At 35.5% G+C, this 18,160-nt stretch overlaps 1 protein-coding gene across 3 annotated transcripts in view; it reads right to left on the bottom strand.

The window, feature by feature from the left end:
• ERCC6 (ERCC excision repair 6, chromatin remodeling factor) overlaps positions 1-18,160 on the bottom strand; it is a 49,174-nt gene that overhangs the window by 6,410 nt on the left and 24,604 nt on the right. For all 3 annotated transcript variants that reach the window (XM_013196930.3, XM_013197067.3, XM_013196994.3), the window contains exons 8-16: positions 15,242-15,377; positions 8,320-8,490; positions 7,674-7,850; positions 6,216-6,332; positions 5,335-5,430; positions 3,339-3,557; positions 2,402-2,512; positions 1,777-1,896; positions 606-700 (exon numbers count right to left, since the gene is read on the bottom strand). In XM_013196930.3, the coding sequence (XP_013052384.3) occupies positions 606-700; positions 1,777-1,896; positions 2,402-2,512; positions 3,339-3,557; positions 5,335-5,430; positions 6,216-6,332; positions 7,674-7,850; positions 8,320-8,490; positions 15,242-15,377 (1,242 nt within the window). The remainder of the gene's footprint in view (positions 1-605; positions 701-1,776; positions 1,897-2,401; positions 2,513-3,338; positions 3,558-5,334; positions 5,431-6,215; positions 6,333-7,673; positions 7,851-8,319; positions 8,491-15,241; positions 15,378-18,160) is intronic.

Here is an 18,160-nt window from a genome sequence, read left to right as displayed (position 1 = left end):
CTAAGAAAGCTGAATGGAGAGCAAACAAAAAGATTTAATTGATTCAGAAATGCAAGCACTTTAAGGCTTTAGCTATATTTTGGAATAAATAACAATCATGACTGGCAGTTCTGGAGGTTTAATTCTTGCATTTTGGAACAATTTGGGAATAAAATCAAATTGGCTTGAAGAGTAGCAAACACACATACATACCGCATACATCCTTACATATCCTCTGGATAACAAAAAAATTGTTGATTTCAAATTGCACCTCAGACTCTTCAAGTCTCATGTTCTGAATAAGCAGCTCATTTTTCTTGTCTATGCCTCATACTCTAATTTACAGTGAATTCTAAATGGGTGGGACACAGCTGCCTGAACAGATTTACGAGGAGTATTTAGCATGTGGGGTCTCGGAGCCAGAGAGGCAGTATCACAGTGTGTATAATATTGAAAGCCTATTTCTCAGCAGAAATTGTAAAGTTTTCCATGACTATCATGACCAAAGTTGGGGGTTATATTCCGTGTGAGCATATACACAGGTGTTTAACTGTTACACAACCTCAGATTAGCTGCAAACATTTTCTTGAGCACAGGTCTGTATTCAAGGAATCATTTTGACTGACCTGTGGTATATCTTCTCTTCAATAGTACCTGCGGTGAGAAGCCTGTACACGGTCACTTGTTTCTTTTGGCCTATTCTCCAAGCACGTTCCCGAGCCTGAAACCCAAAAGGTTTGGTTACCAGACATTAGCCTCCTAGACAAGTATTTGACAGGGATACCACTGTTTCAAACCTAGTTTGGACATTTAACAAATAGTTCAAAAAGTTAATAGCTGTGGTATTTCTACAGCATTAGGACAACTAATTCAGAAGGAGAGGAAAACAATTTAGAAAGTTTACCTATGTAGAAAGACAAGAATCCAATTGTACCAAGAATTCTATTTGGAATCTCAAAGAATAAATTAGTATCTTAAAATTAGAACTCACGTCTGAGTTCTGAGTATATATCCCAGATATATACTTTATACAAGCTTGTTCCGAAAGAGATCTACTTATATATATTTCCTTTGAATTTTACTCCTTTTTCTCAACTGAAAGCTTTTACTGAACATCTTGAACCAACCACTAAAACAGACCACTCTAGGTCAGACTGCACACTTGCAGATCTCAGAGTTATGCAGGATTTCCACCAGAAATCACTTTTAACTCTCAAAAAAGTATGTGTAAGCTCCACATACTGTTAAGGGATCTGATAATGCAGAGTCTCGTAGCATCATCAAATAAAGAACAATTCCGTTAAAGTGTTGGCTTAAAAGCAGCTTCTCCTAAGGACACAGCTACATATCATTATTGATTGACAAACCCAATTTAAGCAACATTTATTTGTTCTCCTTTTCTTACCCTGCATTGCCACCACAAACAGTCATGCCTGTTCAACAGCTGAACAGTTGTACTCTTCCTTGAGAAACATCTAGTCTGTTTATTTATTTGGGAAAAAAAAATACAAAAACCTCCAGTCCATTTCAACTGTTTGTTTTGCTAAACTCTGATTATATGAATCGACAATACTGAAGAGTGGTAAGACCTAACAGCATAAAGGGGATGTGGTGGGAACCGCTTAAATTGGCTTTGCCACAAGAGCAATCATAATGTGGAGCTGTCCCCTAATTGACCACTGCTGGCAACAGCAACTTAGGGAAGAGCAACATACTGCTTTAACGCTATAGACGTCATATCACCTTCAGTTTTATTTCAACTTAGCTAGTAAATGGAATGCAATGGACCAAACTTACCTGTGTGTCTGTACTGGGATTCCAGTCAGGATCATAAATAATAACCCGGTCAGCACCAGTTAAGTTAACTCCAATACCACCAACACGAGTTGTCAGAAGAAAAATAAATATGGATTTGTCCTATAATGCAAGATAGAATTTACTAAAAGAATTACCAAAGCACGAGATCATTTTCATTATTTCCTGGATTCTTTTATTATTATTATTTGCAAAAATCCAAAGGGAGCCAAGAAGAAGAAGAAGAAGTTTCCTCATTTATTTAATATCTCTTTTGACAAATAAAAGTAGTTTGATCTAGATTTCATTTACTGTTGCCCAACAAAAATTCTTTTTTCTTCCTTCAACCCTTTTTCTTTTTCCTTTTTTCTTAGCAGAAAACCCAACTTGTATGAAAAAAAAGATGACGCTTTTCCCCTTACACTAAGAAAGTGGTTTCATTTGACCGAACTCCCCAGTTTTGTGTCTCAAACCTGAAGCAGTATGTTTTTTGATCCTAGTGGGTCCCTTGCAACTCAGGATATTATGAATCTATGATTCTAAAAACAGATCAAAAAGGAGTGCCAAGAACTCAAGGTAAGCCTAGGTATTATACCCACTAATTAGCACATGGGATACAACATCTCACCTCATTATATCTTGTTATAAGGGGCTGTCTGGAAGCTATTGTTGTGGTGCCATCCATCCTGAGGTAGGAATAGCTTCTGCCTCTCACAAAGGCTTCAAGGATCTGCAACATCTGTTGTGATGGGAAAAAAAAGTTAATAAAATCCAGATGTGAAGGCTATGCAACTCTCTGATTAAGTCATGAGAATTTCTGTCATGAGAATTAAGTCACAAGAATCACAGTGCCAATCAAATAAACAAGAAAAATAACCAACAACTTGTGAATATAAAGTGAGCGGAAAATTCATCAACATATGTAATTGGGGTAAAGAAAAGAATAGTTATTTCATTGCTGAATACAAGACTGGAATGTTTGTACTTGGTGTGGGAAACCATGAGCTGTGGTCTCAAGATAATTTAAATAAGTAAGTGGTGCAGCATTCCAGGGAATCCACAGAACCAAGACAAAATCATGAATATACAGGGAAAATGAATGAAGGTCACTGGCTATGCTACTGGCCCAAAAGATGCAATTCTCAGGATTAGATGTAACAGACTACCAGTTCTATCCTGAAGTTGTTCAGAAGGGACAATAAATACATCACCACTGCTTCAGCCTGGTATTATATATAAGCTAGAAGCTTTTATATATAAGCTAGAAGCTTCTATATAGCTAGAAGCTATATAGAAGATGGAAGCTTTGGCCCAGTATATTCAATTTGGGCAACACTTGCCACAACACTGTCATTCCAGTAAAGCTTATGAGCTATGGAACTGATGATCTCCAGTTATTCCAAAGACATTACGCTTTTTTTTCTCCCAATAACATAATATTAATTTTATGAGAAGGACACCAAAAAAAAGAACAACTCTGTTTTTAATTACAAGCCTTGTTGGAAGAAATACACACTTTTTCAGTTTTACTAACAACTAAAGTAAAAACAATTAGGTCCTCTTACTTGTCTTGACTGAGTGAAAAACAACACCCTATGACCTTGCTTGTGCCATATTTTCAGCAAAGACTCTACCACTATCATTTTTCCAGAGCGTTTCCAAAATCCAAACTGATCTGATTCCTCCACTTCAGCATCTGGTACACCCTTCAAAATCCTGGGACCACCAGAGAAGAGGTCAGGGTGGTTGCAAATCTTCCGCAAAGCTACTAATCCTGAGAAAACCTAAAGAATACAGGAGAAAGAATATTTTTATTTCTTGACAAATACTTGTAGCTATGTGAATTGTGGCTAAGAACAAGAAAAATAATAACGTATTAATCTAATCATCATCAAGAAGAGTGTTTTTAATAGGGGTTTGCTCTTTAGAGAGACCAATGGATGCCAACACTTGTATCATGGAACTTCTTGGGAAAAAGCAGTACAAGAGAAGGTCAATGAAAATATATAACAGTGAACCTATTCTGATGACAAGGTTAAGTGTATTCTGCAACAATTTCCACATTAGCAGAAGCAGTCCCTAGCTGCAGCTCATGGTCAGACTTTTCCTATTCAAAAAAAAAAAAATCTATCAAGTTTGTTCTATTAAAGGAACATATTAAAATTCTTACTAGGAAGGATACCCACCAGAATGCATGTAACAAAGAACAGGTGAGTGAACACATTTAAACAAACACATGATGTTGAAAACCATCACTTTTGATGCCATGTTAGAAGAGTTCTATTCAGTTATTTATTCGATAATATTACAAGTGTTATTAATTCATCTGATAGAATGGACACTCATTAAAAAAAAAGGTTTGAAAGAATCAATCTTCCATCACTAAAAATTGGATGAGCCAGCACATAATCTATGGTCTATCTGTACAACAGTGAGGTTTTGTTTTTTCAGCTGGGATTCACAGGTGACGTCAAAAAAACATCCAACAAAAGCACTGACATTCACTGTACAAAATTTTCAAATCTCCAGAAAATATGAGAGCCTATTTTGTAACACCTTAGCAAATTTCTGCAGATAGTCTTGTATAAGCTGCCTCTTGAAGATCAAGCTCCTTAAAATAATTTTCATTGTGATAACTAAAATTGCTAGCCACTCAATGAAACTTGTCCCCTGTACCATTGCAAGATCTGGAAAAAAAAGTCAAAAAAAAGGGTCAGGTAAATATCTGCTTTGTTTGGCACTGCAATATACAAGGCTGTAATGACCATGCAACTGGCTGGAGCCACTGAGGATGAGAGGAGAAAAGATTTCACAGCTCACAAGACAAGTAAATGTAGTAAATAATGCATTATAACAACAACAAAAAATATTCTTATTACAAAAAAATATATCTGTGCCCTACAGCTAAAATGGGAGTGAAAAGTGTCCACTGCACGTATACAAATGTCAAACGGACCAAATGTGTGAAATGTAAGAGTAACAAGGAATAGCAGACCTTTTACACAGGCAACAGCAGGCATTTGAAACTGTATTTCTATTACTGCTGTCATCCTTGCCACAGCAATTTCAACATCTACGTTGTGAGGATTGAGTCAAACTATGTTGAAGTGACTATGAAGACAATAACAAGGATGTTTACTATTTGCTCTGGTATATACTAAGACTGAAATCATCAACTGTTGCATCAAGAAGTTACCATACCTGTTGTGTACTTTCAGGGCAAATTACTCTTCCTTTGCTTTGCATTTGCAATTGGATGAAAGCATGCATACAGTTAACTACTGCAGGTCATCTAACAAGCTGTAATTCGTTCCCATGACCACAAACATATCCTGAAGCCCATTCCATTCCTACTTTTACCTGGTCATGCCATTACATAGGAACCACTAACTCTATGTATTCCATGAAACAGTTCTAAGAAAAAAAGCAAACATCCACAAAAGCAGAACTGAGATGAATGTGTTTTCCTTTCTGTTCAGAATCCAGCTAAAAGAATGTGGAAGTCAATCCATGACTTAATCCATCAATCTCTACCTGTCATCAACCTTAATTAATACCAACCTGCATGTCTCCATTGAGAATCTGGTAGACTTCTTTAGAGTCAATGAAATTTTGATAGACTTGACGCTGCTCATCTGTCAAACGACAAAAGAGGACCTACCAAAACAAAACAAACAGCTCAAGCCCAACCTGTAAACTCCAGACTAAGCAAGTTTTAAAGTTTTACAATGCTACAAATAAACCTCACAGAAACATCTAACATACTGAAATACTGAATTAACAGATAATGTATAGACACCACTAGAAATAAACATTTGTTAGAATTTTAGAGAGCGAATACAAACACTGAGATGGGTTTCATCATATTTTCTGTGCCACTTCCCAGTTGTTTTTTCCTCTCAAATTTTAGTTTTGGAGGAGCTGCCATTTTTCAGTTTTAATGAGGTAACTGTGCAGTGCTGACATTCTCTCAAAGCTACTTTTATAGGAAACACTTCTCACGGTGCCTTACAAATTTGTCCCTTACAAATTGCAAATTCTCAGAACTTCCTGTGAAAACAACAGGTTAGTACATGTAACCTGTACTGTCACTAGCATTTGAGTGTGAGCTTAAAATGATTTTTCAGGTGGTTTGATGAGTTAAAATGGAAAAAAAAATCACGTATTTACATCCTGAAAGGCACACAATATTATGCTTTATGTCAAACTTACATAGGGCCCTGTGACTGACAAGAACAAAAACATAATTTGTTTGATCTGCTTATGATTGCATTCTTAACAGTAGCCCAGACTCTTTAAAGAATATGGAAATTCAAAATTTGGTTATCTACAGTTAAAATAGCATTTCAACTGTTACTAGCACAAATTATTGACAAATGTTCTTGAGAGACTGGATTTGGGGGAGGAAGAGGGCTCAGATTTAATAGTAACGATAAGCAAACCTGTTCATTTTTATCTGGAAGCGAAAGGCTCATTTTAACATCAGCCTTCATTCTTCTCAGCAAGTAGGGGTTTATGGTGTCCCGTAACACACATGCACATTTGTATGCAGTTTTTACCTGAAAAAGGAAGAAAAAGCAAAAACTACTTTGGTTCTTGATATTAATTTTAGCAAAAAGCAAAATTCAATAATTAGTAATAGGAAAGTCCTCATAAAATGAGATGCTTTATGATTTATGCAGACCTACAGTTATTTACTCAATACAACATGAATTGCAATAAATTCATGATAGCAACAATAACACTGAATAAATAACTCTTTCTCAGATACCACTCATTTATCTTTAGTGAGTTAGTGGAATCTGAGACCAGAAATAAGATTTCTTTTAAAAACTGACCTGAGTATAAACTTGCACAGAACCAAAACCACACATGATTAAGTGCTAATACATACCAAAGATCAAAAAAAAAAAAAAAAAAAAAAGGCCTGAAGCAATGGTGGTTACTAGACAATAAGTGAAGATTAGTGTCCGCTTGAGACTATTAAAAAAAAATCGGTACAAGAAAATCTCCATGATCACAGAAACTAAAGGTCACTCTGGCCTCAAATGGAGCATATGGTTCTATAATGGGTAATGGATGTGTGAGATGGGTATTAACTGTACATAATGGCTAAAAATACCTTCATTTCTCTTAAAGCAAAACAAAGAATACAATAAATTATTGATATGTAAAAAAACAAATTAGCTGTCCAATTTTAAATTACTAAGCTTCGGACAAGGGAGGCACTTAAGCTCAAAGAAAAAACTTTAGAAATGCGTATGTGCAAAACATTAAAAATAATATTTAATAGAAAGCAAATTTGTTAGCATTTATATACAACTTTAGTCTACAGATTACTATATGATTTATCTATTAGGCAGCTTGAAATGTGTTTACGAAGTTATAGAGAACCGTAAGTGCAAATATTAATAGGAACATTTATTCAGAAGATATTCCAAAAAATTTTTGTTTTCAAATTAGTTTATATACTTTCAGACTTCTGATACCTATTTTTGTTTTAAAAAATGAAAATAGCTTTCTGTTTTAAGCATTCCTCAATAGCATCTGAAACAATTTGCTGAAGCTTGAAATCAAGGAGGAAAGTTCTATTTAAATATATCAAAATATGAGATTAGGCCTCCACTCCCCCAACTTGCATAACTTTACTTTATATCAGAGAGTACTTATATTTTTTTCAACTTTCTTGACAAGAAATAACTGTGTATATGCTACGCCTCTCTATAGAAAAAATGGTCTCATTTAGTTGAATATTTTTTTTCACATACGCATAAGTAAAACATATACATGTGACTCTACTGAAAAAGTGTCTAGAATGTAAATCATGAGGTACATTTAAAAGTCAGTTTCTTAACAACATAACATTTTTTCTACTGAACTGATATATTTGATGCACTTACCTGCACAGGAGAGGCATTGGAGTATCCTCCCATGGTTATTGGAACAGAAAATTGCTCCATGAACACAGGTAGCGTTCCCAGTTTCCCTGGGAATACAAAGTCAAAGAGGGACCAGAGCTCCTTTAGGTTATTTTGCATAGGAGAACCAGACAAGATGATGCGATGGGGTGTGCGGAACTAGTAATTAAAACAAAGCAAAATTAAAACAAAGACAGAAGTAAGTCATTTTCATGGCTTATGGTATAACGTGATTCCTGCTTCAGAGGATTTTCAATTCTACCACCAATGAATTCTCATGTTATAATATATGGTCCCACGCTACTGAAATACACAACCTTCTGTAATATATTGCCCACAAACTGTTAGCAGAAAATAAAGACTAACATTAATTTAACATTTGTTCCTAATGGTAAATTCCTACTCCATTTAACATTTCTGATGTTTTTCTCTATAAATCTCTATAAATGATGTAAACTCATTTAAAATATTACGTAAATTAAATAGTCAAATATAGAACATTGTGATTTATGCTTTATTCTAACTTAATGGTCAAATGTGTGCTTTTATGCTAACTTAATAAGGCTATTAGATCTTGGCCCTCCTCCCCGCCACACTGAAAATCTTTCACCTGTTTTTGATAAAGTACCTGCTTGCACGCAAGTGTTACTGCAGCATTTGGATTTCGGATTTTGTGACCCTCATCCAAAATCACATAATGCCAGTCATAGCTGTGGATGTTATCCTGCATCAGTCGAATGTATGAATAAGAGGTAATTAAAATTCCATGGCATGAAGCAATTTCACGAATTAGTTTCACCTAAAAGCAAAAAGTGCATGCTGTCAGTAACAGAGCAAGACTGAAAATTCAGACTTGCATAAGTACAGGTTTGCTGTCCAAGGTATGCTTAAAAAGTTTTGAAAGAGCAAATAATTTATTTCGCAAAGAAAATCACTGTAAAATAAACTGATCATAGGACTCTCAACTTATCTATAAAAGAATGAAGCACCTGAATATTGTGGTATAACAGATCAGAATTTGACCTGAAGCCTGGTAAGAAGCAATCAGTATTTTTGTTTCCAAAGGCAGCGTATGAAACTCAAACATGAAATTTGATCAAAATAACTAGTTTCTTCAAGTTCTCCTATACTCACATCACAAATCTACCTTTGTGTACTGCATCCAAGATATAATAGAATGTTAGAAATAAATAAAGTGAAAAACAAAAACAATCACAAAAAATTATCTGGTTAATCCTAAATTCTGTCCTACTCTTTTCATTAATAGAATTAATAATTTCTTATTTAACCACCAAATTGCATGCTTCTCTTGTAAGCTATATCCTTTCCCCATGTCTTTAACTAGCCTTTTTAGCTGTGAATTACCTAGGGCAGGAGCAGTCTACATCACCTTCCTTGAATACTTTCACAGCATCCACAGTATTCGAGAACTGCATCTTTCCTGCATTTGTCCTCAACATATAAATCTAATAGAAGATTGATATTATCTTCTGCTATACAGGAAGGGAAAGAGCACAGACCAATTTGTATTTATTTATTTATTTGGATGGATTCGGTTATTTGGATCAAGGTGCTTAACTGCTACAGAAATCAACTGGAATTAGGTGCTTAAGCATCTTTGCATATCAGGACATAAATGAGGTCACTGAAGCTTACATAGGGAAGGGAAAACAAAACCAAATTTCCTTTTTCCCAGAGGGGCATCCTAACTATGAAGATAATCTTCCTTTCTGCTATATTGTGTTTACACAGCAAACAGGAAAATAGGACTATTGTTAGCTGCTACCTTATTGCCAATAAAAAATAAAAGCATCAATCCCATACGTGTGAAAGATATATAAACTGGTAACCACCAATTCTAAACTTTTGCTTTAGATTACTCTCAAAATAGTCAAGCTGCACCCAGAATTAATCCCTGCTTTTAGTCAGAGGATGTCAAAACTACCTTAAAATCTGTGGAAGCTCAAGCCCATTCCGTATTTACAGTTTCATGAATTTCATACCCTATTTTACACATGAATTCACTCCTAGAGTACATTGACTATTTATTCAGTAGTTTTCCAAGAGCTGCACGTATTAGTCCATGACATAGGACCTGAGCAAAATGAATGGGAGTTTTATCACTGATTTAATGTACGCCGTATCAGCATGCAGGGGCAAAAGCAGAAGATGAGCTGGGGGGCAATTCTGTATTAAACAAGTACAGTGAGTGTAAAAAGAAAATAAATAAATAAATAAATATATATTTATTTTTTTTAAAGTAGAACCACTGCAGAATTTGCTAAAGGAAAGAACGACAACAATGAAAAAATCACATTCCTAAAATATTTGCATATTCAAAAACATTAAGAACACTTATTAGAAGTGCTTTAAATGAAAAAAAAAACTATTTCTGAAAGAATCATATGGTGTTAAGAGTACATGATCTTGTAAAATTTCTTACCATGACTTCTTGCTCAGAGACATAACCCAAGATTCAAAATGTTTTTCTGCATTTAACTGTGCAAAAACTTTTACTTTCTGATTATCATCTCCCGGTAAAAACATGACACATCATCTAATGTCAATGCTGTGATTCTCAAGAGGATATGCAACCTTTACAACAAAATGTATTACAGACATAGCAGGAGTTCTAGGCAGGTGTGAACATCTAAACCTTAATTCGAGCTGGTGCATTGCCCACAGTCTGCAACAGTGTCCTGGAGCCTCGGCGATGGCCTATCATAGAATATCGTAGGCATCTCTACCCAAACACTTAAGACAAATCATCTCGGGCGATTTCAAATTAAAAGCTTGTAAAATATGTAACCTCTCCTAGTTTTTGCAATTAATAGGGTATGTCTGCAATTAGCCTGACTTACAGAATGCTACACTGTTGTCATTAAAAGATGTTTTGTGAAAGTGCTGCTGTTATTATGGAGGCTCAAGAGACCAATCCCTCCTAGAGGGCAAGCAGTGGACTAGCAGAAAACAACAGCCATAAATCACGCTGTCAGGTAGCAGAAAGAACAGAAGTGAAACGCAGGCACATGAAGGCCATTCACTGTAAACACACCACAGCAGAATCCTAGTCAGGATTTACTGAACCTGTAATTAATTAAAGTTTCCTTCAAGCTAAATTTTTAATAAACAAGGATTTGTGCTGACAATGAAGAAATACAACACCACAATTTTAACAACTCACACTACAACACCTATTAACTATCATTTTATTGTACTAGAGACTTTGATAGAGGGTGCTTTAGCTTTAGTTGCAGTTATTGGAATAATTACAGATCTTTTAAAATATGATAATGGATTTAATATTGGACATGCTGTTTAATACCATGTCACTTCAGAATTTGCAATATTTTATGACGTAGTCTTTAATTCACAATTACCATTTGTTTAGACTCAGAAATTTTATTTTATTATTATTTTTCTCTCTTAGGGATACACTTCAATGAAGTATTTCAGGGCATACGCTGTTAAACTAAAAAAAAATAAAAATAAGTTCAGATTAGAGACAAATCCTACTGATGACAAAAGAACACAGCTGTTGTTGAGCTTTGAAATTCTGAACTCTGGTCTTTAAAAAGAAGACCTAGTGTTCCTAATGAACACAGGAACATGCAAATGAATGGAATAAGGCTGATCTTACAGATTTGTTCAGCACAATAGTTTAGGCCTTTGCAATTTACAGACAGTATTTTCACCTAACATTGTGGTCATTACATAGATTGTGTTGCTCCATCTTCACTGTGACACACGCAACATACAAAGGCTAAAAGATTTTCAGCAAGTACCATTTCTTAAGGCTAAAAAAATTCACTGATGTTTTCTACAGACAAGCCTTTAAGCAAACCTTTTCTTCCTGTTGATTACCTTGCTGTAGATACAAACCCACAATTGTTAACGCATAGAGAAATAATATTTATCTTTTTAGCAGCTAAAGTAGTCCTTTTAAAAGAATAATTAAGGGAACCTGTACTCATTATGCATTATAATGGTAATATTCTTAAATAGAAACACGCACGTAAGACTGAACTTAAAGAACTTAACTAACGATAGCCATGAAATTCTCTAAACTTTCAGATGCCTTTAAGGCACGTGTGAACTCACCAAGATGATACCTACCTGGTCACTTACACAACTATATATAATTTGTCAATCAAAAATGCATTGTTCAGCAGCCTTTTCACTATCTCATAACCAACCATTAAGTCCAGAGATCCATAAATTCAACCTATAAAACCTCTTTATCATTTCCCTGCCCCCAACAAAACAATCTAAATGGCACCACGAAGAAGCTTCACAAGAACACATTACAATGTTTAATAATGTAAATGTTGCAATAAAAAAAGCTAGAGCACTTACTACATATTTAGGAGGAATGTTATTTGTTGTGGCATAATAAAAAGTTTATCCAAGTTTGATCTGTAACACAGAAAGAGAGTCTTTGGCTAAAATAAAGGTTCTATATCCAGTCATGCCAAGAACTGTAATCTCTTGAGTTTATTTTCTTTGCATGTAGATTATGTACTCTACTGTGAGGGCAGAAGGCTTAAAATCTACGGTGTGCAAAGTCATCTTCAAACAGATGGCTCCATAGGTGCAAGCATCATGAAGAGACAATTGCTTTTGAGGGCTGCATTTTGTCCAGCATTTGGCTAGAATAAATAAGTAGTTAAGGCTTTACAGATTGAATCTGATTACCACCAGAAAGAATAATTAACCACAATGATACTTGTTCTAAAGATCAAGATATTAAAAATTCAGCCTTGATCTTAGCAATGCAGCCACCTCCCACATTTGAGATGTTAAGCCAAGATAACTGAAGTTCATGTTGTCTTTGTGTAAATCCAAGAAGCTGGATTTACTTCTTTATTTTCTCACATTCTTAGAGGCGTCAGAGCACTTGGTATTTGCAAGTCACTTTTAAGCTACATCAGGTTTGAGTGTAAACTACTGCGAGAGGTTAATAGTATAAAACATCACCAAAGGACTCAGCCACAATTGCTGTACCATACTCAAACTGAAAGCTGACTTCATGGTGGAGGACTACTACTTCAGTTTGATTCTTCTCTCCACTTTAAACTTACACACATTAATCATCACAGAAGAACCAAACGATCTTCTGTGACCACAAGCAGAAAAAAATAAAATAAAATCAAGTGTTACATTTCTTCCAGATGGCCTCAAGCTATCTCTGAAGACGACTACTAGGATGGGAAAGTATTTGCAGCAAGGAGGGTGTCAGTCTCTTTTCTCAGTGACAAGTGACAGGACATGATGAAATGGTCTCAAGTTGCACCAGGAAGGTTTAGACTGAATATTAGGAAGAATTTCTTCATGGCAAGGGTGGTCAAGCATTGGAACAGGATGCCCAGGGAATTATTCCTGGAGGTATTTAAGAGACATGTGGATGTGACAGTACGAGATATGATTTAGCAAGGGGACTCAGTAGATCAGGGTGATGGTTGGACTTGAAGGTCCAACCTTCAACCTGAAGGTCTTGATCTTGAAGGTCTTTTCTGACATAGATCATTTAATGATCCTATTTTTTTAATTTACTTTAGTCATAAGCCTTGCCTCTTTTGGTTAAGAAATAACTGAATAAATGTGCATGAGGTGATGACCCCATTAGCAGTGACTCTCATTTAAAGCATCCTGTTGCAGTTGTCAAAAGGGCAGGATAAGAGAACCGAACCTATCTAAAGTGATCGTATGGTATCCAAATTCTTTAAGTTATTGAGTAGGTATTTGTAGGAGCACAATGGGGAGGTAAAGTTATGAAAACCTGACTATTCCCACAGACGGAAAAAATTAGATTCGGTTTGTCAAGTTCTTTAATTGACAAATACCCCCAAAATACATGCACACTAATTTTATTTAGGAAGATGTGCAAGCATGTTATTGAGGTCAACAGACTTTTAGGGCTTGAAGACATACCAAGTTAATTGAACATCAGGAAGCCATTAGCACATTAGAGTGTGCTATTCCTTTTTTGCCATGCGCTGTAACTGCATCGATTACCTCACGATATGTTTAATCAAGTGCAATTAAGCACCATATCATTTTAATGTTATTACAAGAAATTCAATAAACATTTAAAGAGAAATAAAAAAAATGCTTTGCTGAATCCTGCAAATCCAGTTAAGTACCTGAAATATGAGGCCAAGAGAAAAAAATAAAAAGCTTTCCTTGTTTTTCTTCAAGCAAGGTACCAAGGGTTGAAAATCCCGACTTGTCTGAAGCTTCAACTTCAGAAATGGAATAAGAACACGCATATAAAGACACTGGCCAATAGAATTAAAAGCCGGAAAAGGCACTGCTTGAGGAAAATAAAACCAACAAAGTAACACTATCATTAAAGGAGACCAGGTGATATTAACTGACATATTGGTCAACTGAAAAGAAATTAGTTTGCCTGTGCAAACAGAAAGTATTAAATATTTATCAATATCACGAATGTGCAAGGAAAGAATTCACCAGTACCAGAAGCATATATGTATACTAATAGGTTCCTACATTGATCAGCTGCAGCAAAAGCAGCTGATAATACTGCAAACTGCTTCATAATTATAACGTGGACATTAAGAATAGATGGATCATGTCTTTGAGTGACAGTGAGACATAGTGAAGAGAAACTTCATGGAAATTTACAGAGAAGCTTTGCAAACTAATCAATAGTATAGAGGGCTCTCCACAATGAATTCAGAGAATTGAGGATACATAGCATCTTTCTGGTTTAAGTATCTAAACTACAGATTGCATCCAATTATTTTATTTATTTATTTACAGAATAAATGGGCTTAAATTTTCACTGAACTGTAAAGGCGGCTAGCAGAAACTACATGCTTTTAAATAACCAGTAGGCAAGGAAAGCCTTATGGAAATTGAGATAAAGCAGTAAAGTTCTCATTAAACTCAAGAAGTCTTCTGAAGCTTTTCTGTTCTTTCAGAGAGGCTCTCTCAGTTACCAACTCTACTGTTGACTTGTCTACCTTCAGCAGAAAGACTAAAAACCTTCTCACACCAAATCATGTACGGCAGTTACTAGCACACGAGCACCACTGTAAAAGTAGATTAGATATCATACTATGTTGGCTACCATAAATGGATAGACTTTTAAAGGAAAATAACATGTTAAAACAATTATGCACTTCAATTCCATAAAAAGCTGAGCTATGTCTAACCCTGCAGGGGCCCCATAGCAAGCTTGAACTACTTGCAATCTGGTTTACAAGCAGTCTAGTCATGGCAGCGTGGATTTCAGCACAAGCAAAGTGCTCTGAACAACAAACCTGTTACGTTTAACTTGTTCAAGTAACATTATTATGTATTATAATGTAATTGTACTCCAGGAATGACAATTCCCGTTTTGTCCTGTTTCCTAACAAATCTGTACAAGGCGGTGAATTTTGTAACTTTTTAAAATAATCAGAGGAAGATCACAAGCTTGCACAGAAACATTCAGGAACAGAGGATACTCTTTTTTTTTTTTTTTTTTTTGGCTAGCACATAAAAATACAAGTTTCTGGAATTACAAAATGTATGTCAATTATTACCTTTTTGTTGGTGTAAGAACCAGTTTCATGGAGAATGGCGACCCTAAATGGAGGCCACCAAGTGTGGAATTCTTTTACCCACTGATGCATCACAGTAGCTGGACAAACAATGACCGTTGGACCCAATCCCTGGTACCTAAAAGCACACAAGCAAAAACCAAACCTTCAACATGAAATAAATACCCTATGTTAAAATAATCTGACACACTTGATTATTCGAGTGGAATACAAGAGCTACGGAAATTAACTGGCACTCTTTTTCTATAATTTTTTCCAGAGGTAGATAACAAGGAAAAAGCTAGAACAGCCTATCTATTGAATGCAGTGAGCAGTTAATGGATAAAATCTATCAACATAAACACAGAAACAGAAAAGCTCCAAACAATAAGGCATAAGGGAACTTCATACTGCATCCCATGGTAATACAAATCAGGTTTTGGTGACTATATTTCTTTAAGAGAAAAAGAAATTATTAACAACCATTTTATTACTTCTACACCCAAAAAAAGTGCACATATGGTCTCAAACGTGTTTTGCTTCATGGTGATAATATACTATACTATTATCATCACAATTTACAGATCACAAGATAATACAAGGACTATAAAGAAACAGAATGTAACATCCAAATAAGTTGAGGTCAGAGCTGGGCTAAAACCATCTCATCCATTTCCTGCTCATACTCATACAACTGTTTCTGAGATTCACTGAGGAAATGTTTGAAATAAAGTCTTTCTGTATGTAAATTTCAGAGACACTTTTACGGTTAAAAAGAGGACAAAATCTCTTGCATGACAGCCAAACAAGAAATATTACCATCAGGAACAAATACCATCAACCATGCAGGAAGTATATTAGAGCAGGAACAAAAATATAAGCTTGGTTATTTTTCAAAAATACTTGCTGCTTAAAAACTAGAACAAAATGACTTTGGAAACAAAGGCAATAGCTACAATTACCACATCCTGGTCTGTGTCTTCATATGATACAAAATAGTCACGAGCCAACTATGCACTATTCAAGTGGTAGTAAACAAGCATTTCAAACGATCACAGTTTAAATTAAAGATCACGTACATACAGCAATAAAGAAAAAAATCCCAAACACCTGCAATGCTCTGCTTTAAAAAACAAAACAAAACTGTTAGCACCTTCAGAAACTGCTGACATTTAGAAATAATCTTGATTATTAAAAGCTTATACATGCGCAGGACAACCTGGATGTTGTTCATCTCTCTAATCATCAAAAAAAGTATTATACAAAAGCTTTCCAAAGTCTAATTAAAGATGAGAAATCCCAGCAATCCAAGGGGAGGTTAAAAGTTGGAAACGCAAAAAATACTCAAATCTTCTTCTGTTGCTTCTAATTTATAAAAGCCAAATTCATAGCTAGTATTCTTTATTAGCTCTTATTTAACTGGATTTACCTAAAGTTGCACATAAGATTTACTCCTGCAACTTACTACCAAGAAAAAGAAAGTTGTAAACCTTCTGTGTTTACAAGTACTCAAAGAACAAGCAACATGAGCAAAAAAATAGTAATAAAAAAAATCAGGGGCAATAGACTTTTACTTCAGTATTGTGTCAGTATTGTGTCATATTTACTTCAGTATCAGTATTGTGGAAATCAATCTCTCTGTCACTCATAGTACATATCAAGCCTTAATGTTTATATATCTCAGTATCTTGAAGAGCACATATGAGTAAGCAATCCATGTCTAAACTTTATGGCAGAGTTTCTCATCTGATCTCTCATATAAATGAAAGAGGGTCTAGTGAAGGGCGATCTCTTCATTAGACACAATAATGTACCTGGAAAAAAGCACTCAAGCTCATGGACCCATAAGCTGTTCATCAGGTTTCAGCAACAGATTTCAATCTAAATACAGCTAGAAATGGGTTATGCGAAGCTTGCTGGTGTTTTGTTCTTGTGAACAGACCATTGGTGTGAAAGTCCCCTTGCTTCTTGCACCTACCTCAACTTGTTCAATAGAAGACATTTCCCTCTATAAATCTCAGAATCAGAATCAGTTTACAAAAGGAAATTTCTACTCCTTTATTTTGAAGGATATTTCTGCAGAAAATTTCATGAATAAAAAATATAGCCGTGTATTTCGAACGTTCCAAAATGGCCCTATTGTCTTAATAGCCAAGTGCTACCAAATACAACAATCTTTGCTCTTCTGCACAGTAACAACACTACGACCGTCTCCATTTTACAGAATGAGAGCCGAGGCAGAGAGAAACTACAGGAAAGGCTGCAGTGCCAGATTCATACAGCAGTACACTAGCTCCCTCTACACATCAAGGCAATGAGGTATCAAGTCCCTTGGACATGTTAACAACACAACTATGCCCACTCTTAACAAAGCCTGCTTCTCAACCACACTGACCAGGAGGTCTTCTGCTTACTAGACTACACAACTGTCAGACAGAAGCTAACCACCTAGTGTTAGTACTTTCCTAGTTCAGAGTGCAGCTGTGGAAATTACTTGAACATGCAAAGACCAAATTGTTTAGACACACAGGCAAAATGAGAATAAAAAGTTTCATAATAATAAAAAAAAGCTTGTTTTCTTCCATGGAGTTACTCTGGTGGTGGACTTGCTAATTAGATGCACCAGAAAGAACAGAACGCATGCTTTCATGTGCAGAAAGAACATTGCAACGTAGGTGTTTAATTATATTTTGGCCTCTTCAAAGATTCATTGTAGTCTCACTGCACTGTCCTAGTGACTCTAACTGTGTAACCATGTCAAGAGGTGTTCCTGAAGGAATTTTATCAACTCAGTGGGCCTCCAACTAGGGCAGGTAATATACCTGCACAAAGTCATCTGTAGAGCAGCATCCTTAAAACAGGCAGTCATATCAAAGTAAATCAACTGGCTTGAGTGATGGAGTACAGCATGGCAGTTTTGTA

Source organism: Anser cygnoides, chromosome 7, assembly GCF_040182565.1.
Source record: "Anser cygnoides isolate HZ-2024a breed goose chromosome 7, Taihu_goose_T2T_genome, whole genome shotgun sequence".
NCBI lineage: Eukaryota > Metazoa > Chordata > Aves > Anseriformes > Anatidae > Anser > Anser cygnoides.
Note: the sequence above shows the minus strand (reverse complement) of the source record. Positions and strands in the feature narration are given on the sequence as shown.